The sequence below is a fragment of the Borostomias antarcticus genome (genome assembly GCF_949987555.1).
Source record: "Borostomias antarcticus genome assembly, chromosome: 4".
In the NCBI taxonomy this organism is placed as follows: domain Eukaryota; kingdom Metazoa; phylum Chordata; class Actinopteri; order Stomiiformes; family Stomiidae; genus Borostomias; species Borostomias antarcticus.
The window spans coordinates 32,264,645-32,276,219 of NC_140237.1; the positions used below are offsets into that span (position 1 = coordinate 32,264,645).

At 46.5% G+C, this 11,575-nt stretch overlaps 1 protein-coding gene across 1 annotated transcript in view; it reads right to left on the minus strand.

Annotated features, from left to right (window-relative positions):
* sh3gl3a (SH3-domain GRB2-like 3a) overlaps nucleotides 1–8,102 on the minus strand; it is a 29,603-nt gene extending 21,501 nt beyond the window's left edge. Inside the window, exon 1 of the mRNA XM_084436957.1 lies at nucleotides 7,957–8,102. Coding sequence (XP_084293083.1) covers nucleotides 7,957–8,001 — 45 coding nt within the window. The 5' untranslated portion in view covers nucleotides 8,002–8,102. The remainder of the gene's footprint in view (nucleotides 1–7,956) is intronic.
* Nucleotides 8,103–11,575: the final 3,473 nt, after the last annotated feature.

The following is an 11,575-nucleotide window of genomic DNA, read 5'->3' on the forward strand; positions in this document are numbered from 1 at the left end:
GAAACCCCGTTAACAGTGTGAAGCAGCAAGGGAGATATTTGGCGCAGGCTGTGACACAGTGTACCGCTTAAGACAGCATGCTAGGTTTGTCTGGACAGGTTGTAGAACATTCCAGAAGATGCTCCATCTCCTAGCAGTCAGACTGTGCGCCTCAGTCTGGAGTAAACAATGCTGAGTCATAAAAATGAAAATCAGACATTTGCATATATGGTATTGTATCAGAATCTGAATTTGTGTATTGCCATTGTACTTCATATACATAGGAATTGTGTGGCTTTGTGGCTATATACATTCATCAGTTAGTGTAAAGAAGGTTACCTAACACACAATCAAAAATCACACCCAGGTGGTGAAGTATGCGATGCAGGCCTTATCGGGACAGTACCACACACACGGATGGACACATAAGTCACATACAGAAGTGGCTGCACAGCTTTTAAAGGTTCGTCAATAGGTATTTTAAATGCATTTCTTTGATGTTTCCTTGTTGTTTTCGTCTGTAACTCGTTGCTGCTATGAATCTGCATCCAGCAGTTTCATCTAAAAACACTGAGAAATCTACCATGAGTCAAGATCTGACTCACGGGGCTACATGTACAGTACACAAACACAGGACTAGTGTGTGTGTGTGTGTGTGTGTATGTTTGTATATGTGTGTGTGTGTGTACTGTATGTGTGTATGTACAGTGTGTGTGTTTATGGGTGTCTCTGTTTGGTAACAGAGAACATAGGCGTTGTTTTCCCGTTATCCCCCCAAGGACCAGCAGTACTTACGCACACACACACACACACACACACACACACACACACACACACACACACACACACACTGGAAGTGTAGACCAGCAGGCTGGGAAGCTCAGAGTAGTGCTTCTGTCTGTCCCCCTGTCTGTCTATCTGTCCCTCTGTCTGTCTATCAGTCTGTCTATCTGTCCCCCTGTCTGTCTACCAGTCTGTCCATCTGTCCCCCTGTCTGTCTATCAGTCTCTCTATCTGTCCCCCTGTCTGTCTACCAGTCTGTCCATCTGTCCCCCTTTCTGTCTATCAGTCTGTCTATCTGTCCCCCTGTCTGTCTACCAGTCTGTCTATCTGTCCCCCTGTCTGTCTATCAGTCTGTCTATCTGTCCCTCTGTCTGTCTATCTGTCCCTCTGTCTGTCTGTCAGTCTGTCTATCTGTCCCTCTGTCTGTCTACTGTCCCCCTGTCTATCTATCAGTCTGTCTCTCTGTCCCTCTGTCTGTCTATCTGTCCCCCTGTCTGTCTATCAGTCTGTCTATCTGTCCCTCTGTCTGTCTATCAGTCTGTCTATCTGTCCCTCTGTCTGTCTCTCTGTCCCTCTGTCTGTCTCTCTGTCTGTCTATCAGTCTGTCTATCTGTCCCTCTGTCTGTCTATCTGTCCCTCTGTCTGTCTATCTGTCCCTCTGTCTGTCTATCAGTCTGTCTATCTGTCCCTCTGTCTGTCTATCTGTCCCCCTGTCTGTCTATCAGTCTGTCTATCTGTCCCTCTGTCTGTCTATCAGTCTGTCTATCTGTCCCTCTGTCTGTCTCTCTGTCCCTCTGTCTGTCTCTCTGTCTGTCTATCAGTCTGTCTATCTGTCCCTCTGTCTGTCTATCTGTCCCTCTGTCTGTCTATCTGTCCCTCTGTCTGTCTATCAGTCTGTCTATCTGTCCCTCTGTCTGTCTATCTGTCCCTCTGTCTGTCTATCTGTCCCTCTGTCTGTCTATCTGTCTATCTGTCCCTCTGTCTGTCTGTCTGTCTGTCTCTCTGTCCCTCTGTCTGTCTGTCTGTCTATCTGTCCCTCTGTCTGTCTATCTGTCCCTCTGTCTGTCTGCCGGTCTGCTTGTCTCCAGAGCTGACCCTGAGAAGGAGAGCAGGAGAGGTGTTGATAGAAAGCAGCTTTGTTTAGAGTTTGCAGAGACATCTCCTTGGACACACTTAGGCCTGGGCCTAGATTGCACAAGAAGTCATGCATGCCAAGGGTGAGCTAAGATTAAATTCCTTTGGCCTTGAAAACGAAAAAGATAGCTTGTGTGTGTGTGTGTGTGTGTGTGTGTGTGTGTGTGTGTGTGTGTGTGTGTGTGTGTCTGTGTGTGTGTGTGTGTGTGTGTGTGTGTGTGTGTCTGTGTGTGTGTGTGTGTGTGTGTGTGTGTGACTGCCACAAGTAATGATCCCTTGGAGTTTGCTGCTCTTCATCGAATTTGTAGGATTAGTATGAAACCAGTCGGATAGTTGGTGAGCGCGCTCAACAGCCCACACACACTCTGTCTGAGGAGGGTCTCTGTGAAGATAAGGCCATGAAAAGAGGCATTGTCTCGGGAATTTATTTGACACCCCTCTCTCTGACAGCACACTGGATAGTACAGTCTCTGTGCTGCGTGCTTAACACGCAACGGCAGCTTTTACAGCTTCTCCACCAGGGTGGTGAGATTCAGAGAACAATAACAAAAACATTTTTTTAACGATTTTCCACGGGCTGGAACATTATTTGGCAGAGCGGCGGTGTCACATGAACGCAGGAAGGAGAAGGATGTCGTTCACGTGAAGAACCCCGCGCTAGGAAGAGGCTGCAGAGAGGCAGACGAGCACAGCCACAAAGCACACACAGGATATGGAACAAAGCGATGTTTCCCTTTCTCTGAGGTTGAACGTGAAACAATAACAAGTCTGGCCTACTCCACCCCTGGGGCTTTTATCTCTCCTCTCAGGATAAAGTCGCCAGTAGAGAATCACCACAGTTTTGCGCGCTGCAGGAAGGCACACAAGTGGACATTGGCCCGAGTCGGATCAGTCATGCAAGACCATAACTACTGTCCAACTGAGCTCATTCAGTTGGTAGGACAACAAGGCCATTGTGGCTGGGTATTCCAGCAACATGTTGAATGTCCGCTCTCCAAGTTCAGTACATTGTAGCTAACATGACATTAACCTATGGCAATCAAAGAACAACATGACATGATAAACTATAATAACATTTTCCATGCCGTGACAACTAATCATGTCATTCCGAACCCATTAACTGTGTGTTAATTCATTACACCTTTCAAGGTAATTCAATTCTTCAGCTCATTACTTTAGCTAAGCTGGAGACACACTTGGCCGTTAATGTCATTAGTTTGCGCCTCGGCCTAACGACCCGGGCGCCAGTGCTCTTGCGTGGGACCGAGCCAGCCTTTTCCATAATGACAGGAGATGAGATGAGCGTAGTCAGCCTAATTCCACTGACGCCGGCTGCCCGGCGACCCTCTCTATAAGGTGGATGATATATACTGCTGAAATGTTTATGAGCTGGAACACCACACAAGCTTGGCGGTCTTCGCAGATCAGTGAGTCATCAATAACTGATGAGTTCTTTTCATGGAGGTGTTACAGTAGCAGCATCCATATTGAATGTCATCCCTTCACAAAAGCTTCCCGTAGCTACTGTTCTTCTTCTGGGGGTGAACTACGCAAGGACTACACAGTCATCCCCTTGGATAGTGGCCACAAATCACCGATGATAGACACGCTACACGGGACAGACAGGTTGAACTCTGACCCCTACTCGCCTACTGCATTGTACCCTGCGTGAGCGACTAACAGCGAGTCTGACCGGAGACCCGGAAGTGAAGAGCCCGCCTCCACAACGACCTTGTTGACGCTGGACGATACTGAGGCAACATTCTCCGTCAGCCTGAGGAGGAGGATGACAGACTCACCCCGACCGGATGAGTCAATCACTCTCATCCACAGTGATGTCGTATGTAGCCGTGGTCTACAGAAAGATAAGGTTCCTCGTCAGATATGAACGGAGAAGCCTTGAATCGGCCGTTAGTTATTATCTTGGAGTGAAACAAAGAGACCTAAATTCCTTCTGTAACCAACAAGTCCTCCGGAAGGCAGAAAGTATCCTAGCGTGTCCAGGTCACATCCTGGTGAGTGAATTGTCCCTGCTGCCATCAGGGCGCTGCTAGGCCTCGCCTGCTTGTAGAATGAACCACTATAGCAAGTCCTTTATCCCTTCTGCAGTCAGACTGTTAAACTCTCTGTAGGTGCTATCGATGGATGAATTGTTGTATTTTTTTATTTTTTTTTACGATGATCAAGATGATTAATGATCTTCTGAGCTCCTGATGTACAGTAGGCTACTTGTTGTTGATTGTGTACTGTGTGATGTTTTTATGTTTTCTGTGCAACAAGCTGCTATAAATCAATTGCTCCTAGTGGTACTAATAAAGTTGTTTGAATTGAATTGAACTGAATCTTCTATCTATTTAATTGAATTTGTGACACTGAGATATTGGAGTGTCTTCTGGATGTCTATGAAGGAACTAATAAAAAATCATAATTTAAAGAAAAAATATGAACGGAGGAAGAGAGGGAGACAGATCAATGAGACACAGTTTAGGGCGGTTTGTGGTTTAAGAGGCAGAAGAGAGGGTCGCCCGGTGACCCTGGAGTCCGCGGTTCCATTCACGGCTCATCCTGTCCGCATGTCGAAGTGTCCTTGGGCAAGAAACTGAACCATTTACAGTGTAAATATTTCAAAAAGCTATTGTTCCTAGTGCTTGGCATTGGTCTATGGAGATCATATTATTAGCCATAAATCTCCTCAGACAATGGGGCCTTTGCAGAGTGAAGGCCTGTGGACTTCAGACTATAAACTCAGTGTTGGCTCATTGGAAAAAAACGGGGAAAGTACAGTGATAGCTGAGCTAAACAGCGACCAGGGAGACAAGTGGAATGAAGAGAGAGAGAACAGAAAGTGTGTTGTCACACTGTCGGGACGCATACTTTGGCCTGATCAGACAAGGTTGACTCTACTGGGTGTGAACAACCGTGGACACACGTGCCAGTGACCACACACACACGCACACACACACACACACACACACACACACACACACACACACACACACACACAGACACACACACACACACACACAGCAGGGCAGTTGTTTGTCTAGGTGAGGCTATGTTCCATTCTGCTGCCCCTTGGCCCAATAACAGTCGAAAATAGTTTCGATTGAACTGAATAACAGGAATGAACTTGATAGCCTTGCTTTGGTCGTATCCTGACCGGAAAAACTGAGAAAACATTATATGGCAGAGAAAGTGAAACAGACGGAGGACCGGTTTCATTGGATGGAATGGAATAGGATCAGCTGAGCAACCGTGAAATCTTCCTTCCACAGCGGTGAAACATTCCTCAAATACAGCATTAGACAGTTCCATCCATGAACCAGAGGCATTAGACAGTTCCATCCAGGAACCAGAGGCATTAGACAGTCCCATCCAAGAACCAGAGGCATTAGACAGTTCCATCCAGGAACCAGAGGCCTTAGACAGTCCCATCCAAGAACCAGAGGCCTTAGACAGTCCCATCCAGGAACCAGAGGCATTAGACAGTCCCATCCAAGAACCAGAGGCCTTAGACAGTCCCATCCAAGAACCAGAGGCCTTAGACAGTCCCATCCAGGAACCAGAGGCCTTAGAGTCTAAGGCCTCTGGTTCCTGGATGGGACTGTCTAAGGCTTAGACAGTCCCATACAGGAACCAGAGGCCTTAGACAGTCCCATACAGGAACCAGAGGCATTAGACAGTCCCATCCAGGAACCAGAGGCCTTAGACAGTCCCGTCCAAGAACCAGAGGCCTTAGACAGTTCCATCCAGGAACCAGAGGATGGAACACATCTTGTGTAACAGAGTGAAACTGGGCTCTCCTAAATGGTAAATGGACTACACTTATATAGCGCTTTTCCACCTTAACAGCACTCAAAGCGCTTGACAATGGCCTCTCATTCACCCATTCACACACACATTCACACACCAATGGCGGTAGCTGTCATGCAAGGTGCTAACCTGCTCATTGGGAGCAATTTGGGGTTAGGTGTCTTTGCTCAAGGACACTTCGACAGGTGGACAGTTGGAGCTGGGATTCGAACCACTGACCCTACGATCACTGAACGACCCGCTCTACCAACTGAGCTACAGCCGCCCCATGAGTGAGAGCAGCAACGGCAACAGCAGCAAGGTTTTAGTGGAGCGTCCAGACAACTCCAGACCACCGTCTTATTCGGTGTTGCGCAATAGCCGCCAGGGGGAGTTGTGTATATTGCACACCGTATTATATATTGTGTATATTGACATAGTCTATAAGAAAAACGAAGGCAACACATTATTACTGAGGTTAGAACTTGTAATGAATGCGTGTTATAGGGTAATGGGCAAATATTTTCCCAGGAAGAGCCAAGGAAGGCCCCCGGTTTGCAGCATTTTTTATCGGAAGGCCCCGGTAGCAGTTCTACTGCCCCTGTAGCAGTGTTCTATTGCCCCTGATTGCTGGTGTTTTTTTTGTGTTTGTTTTTTTACCACCGCTGTTGCTGCTCTCACCACGAGGAAAGACGAAGTGTCGGTACTTGGTAATAACTGTGCCCCCCCCCCCCCCCCCCCCCCGCCCCCAATGCCAATGAAGAGCTAACTTTTCATGAAGAGCTAGCTTTTCATCTGCGTAGCTGGTTAAAACGCTGCGTCTGTCCCACGGGAGACATGGGTTCGAATCCCACCCTGGGCACGCCGAAAGGTACGGGTTACCCACCACACTTGCATGGCTGACTATGAGTGTGGTATTGCCTTTCAGGTGGAGCGTGGGATTGTGGGATTGCTCTGCAGACTGTGTGTTCAGCGTCTCTGCACCGCTGAGACCTGGACCCCGGAGCCAGCAGGACAGCACACAGGAAATTATGTGTTGACATTCGGCAGACAATGGCGTTTTAGTCCAGCTGCGCATAACCATGTATTAGCGTGCGTGTTCAACCACGCAATGCAGCCCTGAACGCCAGCTGAATGGAACCACGCTGCTATACAGTAACAAAAAGCACCATTCGCTGTGACCCTGGTGATTAAGAATGACTGTTTATGATTCATCCTGTCAGCCTACAGTATGGTGATGACGACAGAGTCATTTTGTCCCCTCCATGTTTCTACACTGGTATAGGATCGGCAGTGTACACTTTGGAAAAGGTCAATGAATTCTTAATGAGAATAGTTATGAAACCTACCATTCATTACTACTCTTGTTGGTCTAGATTTACACACACAAACTCAAACAAGTAGCCTAGGCCTAATCTCTGTAGGCATGTGGTGAAAAGAAGGACAACAGGTTGGCTAGGGAAGTACTTTCTAATGTGCTCATTTTGGAAATCGACTGATTCCATAAAGCGGAAAAAGCAGCCATGTTGCACTTATTACAATAGGATTTCTGCAACTAAAAACAGTGGCTACACAAACAAGCAAAAAGGCATACAGGAAAATAAACAAACACACACACACGCACTCTCTCTCACACTCACACACACAAACACCCACACCCACACACACACACACACACACACACACACACACACACACAAGCAGGAAGACAACCAGTCAGTCAGACAGACAAGATAGACGAGAGCCAAGCAGAAATGATAGGGAGGTACACTTGTTTTCAATTCATAGAAGACTGCTGATAGGGGCAGTTGAAAATGTACTTCGACCTACCGAGTTGAAAAATCATTGTGTTGCACTACGTTGTCTGCTACATTACAAAAGGTGCCCTGGAGTAGAGTAACCAAGTCCAATTTTGAAGAGGACTGAAAAACAGAGGCCAATTTGTTGCACTTGCTACTAGTCTGTTGGATGAGCTAAGTTTCTTTCTTCTCGTAAACTCAAGTAAATCGTCCCACACGCATTCTTCACCACCGCTGGAGGCTGGGGGCCAACAGCACAACAATGGGGACGAATAGGAGTCGGTGGACGGTTTGATGATGAGTGAAAGTAGAAACAGATATCTTTGAGCTCATCTAGTGTTCTGGTTTGCTTTAGGCTTATTTTAAGTTGCACGTGTGTGTATCACATTTTGCTTGTGTACAAATTGAATATTTACAAAATCTAGCCTAGGCAACATAAAAATTATTATAACGGGGCGCGTCTCCATACCTGACTGGCTTTGTGGAACTGTTTCTTCAGCCCGGCCACGGACATCTTCACAGCTGTGTGTTGGTTCACTTCTAAGCGATGTGTCAGAGATATGTGGAGAAATCAAGATAATAACGGGGTTTGTTTGGGTGTCCGAAGCGCACCGCCCGTTCTCCTCTTATGATCTGGGTATCAGTAGACGCGTTGGACGGAGGAGGAAAGGTTTTTCCTGCATCGAAGAGACGTCGGCCGTTGTCATACGCGATTGGTTGAAAGCTTCTGTTTATGTAAATTCTAGCGTGCGTAGGAAGCCCACGCTAGAAAACCAACAAGCGCACTACGAACGGGAAACGTACGTAGGCCCTTACTGGTATATTAATTCATCACTTTTGATATGGAGCGAGTCCATTTCTTGTTTTTGTTTTTTCGAAAGATGCTCTGTCTTTAATCTTTAGGATATACACTGACTGTAAGGTTTATGGAGAAATAACCTAGTAAACTAGCATACTGTATGTAGAATATATTTTCGTTTTAAGATGACATTAGATGTAATGGGCTACTTATACGTCTACCAAGCAGTATGGTATCATCCTAGTAATACGGTAAGGGGGTCCTACTGTATCTCAACCATCCATCCATAGGTCATATAGATTCTGCAAGACAATGTCGCCCTCTAGCGTTCCACAGCGTAAAGTGCACAAACAAGTTGGTCAAGATCTTTATCCTGCAGTCGGTGAGTCCCATACCAGGCATACACAATCCAGGTTCCCACTTGTAATACTTATTTTAATGGTTTGCCGATACAGGGTATGCAACATTTTAGCATATAAAATGCCAACCAAAGCATCGACATGCCCTTTATTTTGTTAACACGTACAAGTACAGCAGCTGCTGTTATTGCAGTCGCGAGAGCTGGCTAACACCACAAGGGGGCGCCATATGCCCAAAGAAGTAGCTCTTCAACCCAAACCTAGATATTCCTATTCCAACACAGGAGGCACGGATGTATTAAAATGGGGGGCACACTTAGATAAGTTTAAATCTCTGTAGAACGCGGATATTGTTCACCATTTCATTTTGTGAAAAATGTATTGGGACATGTATGTCCTATTCAAACTTTGCTATATTAATTTGATCATACATTTTTCACTATCCAGAAAAAAACTGGCTAGTGGAGGCCTACTGATTACCTGTTTCCTCATTCAAAATATGAAACGTGTTTGAAAAATACTGTAGGCCGTATGAAAGAATGGATCTTGGATAGGTCAACAGGTCTGAGAATGATACTGTGTCTGGGACTGCAGAGAGAGAAGAGATAGTATCCAGAACTCAGAAACTTCCCCTCTTCACCCCCAGCCCCCCTCGACCCCCCCTCTACCTCCCCGAGCCCGGAGAGCATTAGGAGGAACACCAGTCATCTGCTGTCCATCTGGCTGCAGTGCCGGGCAGTAATACCCTCTCGCATTCATCGGCTTCCCAAGCACCCGTGGACAATCCATCCAACCCGCGCCTCCCCCTCCTCCTCCTCCTCCTCCTCCTCCTCCTCCTCCTCCTCCTCCTCCACCCTCTCCCCCGCGTGCCTGCTCCGCGGGCCTGCACTGAGAGGTGGGATCCAGTGTCAGTGCCCCTGGAAGACCCCTCTCCCTGGAACATGTGGGGCTCAAACGCAGTCGGTCACATGGCTCTGTTACAGTGGTTATACCAGTGCCATGTGCGGAACCATTATTCCCCAAGTTTTATGTTCATTCATGGACTAATACCAGGAAAGGCGTGGCTTCGGGCAAGGCTATTTGCATTTGCGTAGAGTTGCGTTTTATGTCGGTGGACAAAATGGTTTTAAACGGCTCACTTCTCGCGAACACAAGTGGTAGTGCTTTCTATTAGGTTCATAAATCTGCCATGTGACCCACCAATAGTCCCTCTGCGATCTCCCAGAACTGCACATTCCGCTCAGCATCTTCTCTCTCCATCCTCCTCCAGTTTCAAGAGAGAAACCGCTCTGCTCCGCTCGCCAATCACGCAGGTCTTTAGATCCAGGCCGCAGCCATTAGCGGCACTGTGTGGGGAGCTGAGCCAGAGATCCACCTCTACAGTTCACGGGTTTCTGCCGAATACTGTTGCCTATATGCGGTATAGCCGCACCGGGGCGTCCTGAAATAACCGTCGCTACTTTTTTGAGTGGTACTAGATTCTCACATCAGCGATGAAGGATTGGGGCACTTGTCAGAACTGGATTTTTTTTCAGCTGCTAAGTGGTGAAGAATAGTTCTGTGTACATGCAAATGCGAATGTGAGGGGTGGCTTGTAGATGGTCACTTATGTAACGCTCTCTCTTTAGATGTATTCTCAGCTGGGTTTCATAACCGCTCCATCCTCCTCACCGTGCTGCGTGGCGCTCTCTGGTCCGTTTCGAACAGTGACCTATGACCCCGCTGGGAATGCAGGCGTTCTGATGACCGACACACACACGCACACGCACACACACACACACACACACATACACTGTTTTAATGATTAAATTGTAGCCTACCACTGGACGAAAATAATATTTTTCTTCAATGTGTTTTGTTTTTATGCCTATCTGTACTGTATGTGTATGTGTGTGTTTTGTCTGGGTAGTACAGACGACTCAGGGTTCATGATGGGGTTACCTGACCTCAGTGAGTCGGTAGACCCCCCCCCCCCTCACACAACCAGACACAGAAGGACTATTGAGGGCGCTCTGTAACCTCTCAGCCTGCTCCCTCATAGAGGTGCCGCGGCCTCTCGTGGGGCTGCTCTGCCTCACTCTGCTCCTCTGTTCAGCTCTGCCTTACTTGGTTCCATTCGGTTCTGCTCTGTTGTGTTCCGCTGCGCTCTGCTCTGTTCTTCCTTGCTCTGCTCTGCCTGGTACGACTCAGGGGAGAGGTTATCTGGATCGTATCATACTGCTGCATTAACATCAGCCGTGCACACACACACACACACATTCTTGATATGCATGCATGAGGAAATATTTGTGTAGGAGTACAGTAATTCCCATGTTTTCCTTTTTCCCCCTAACATCCCACAAAACGAGACGTGTGTTGAAAGCAGTTTCATTTCACAGGCTGAATCTGTTCATTAAAGTTCTACTTGCTTTGCCATCTGACGGACTGAATTCCTCTGCTGAAATACTAATTAAGAAATGAAACAAGATCAAAACATGCAAACAGATATGGCTTTTTATTGAGTAGGAATGAATATTGTAACATTAAATCAAAAACATTAACACCCATCATGTTAACAAATCCATACAGCTTCACAAAGAAATGGGTCTTTAATCTAGCTCAGTGTCTTTAAATACATGATGAAAAATATATATGCAGAGTTAACAGAGCCAACCTAGACCATTAAACCATACTGTGGAATAATCTGAGAAATAAACTTTGGACATCACTTTCAAAAAAAACATCTTTGAAAATGTATGATATGTCCAGTAAAATGAGCCTATTTATACAATATAGGTTTTTTGGTTTTATTTCAGATTACAAATTACTCTATTCACAGAATGTACAATTCAATAAACATTTAGGTACCAGGGTGTTTTGTGGATGAGCTTAGACGTTGGGCCCTTGTTACAAACTTCAATGTTTTTACCATTCTCAGTGTTCGACTCATT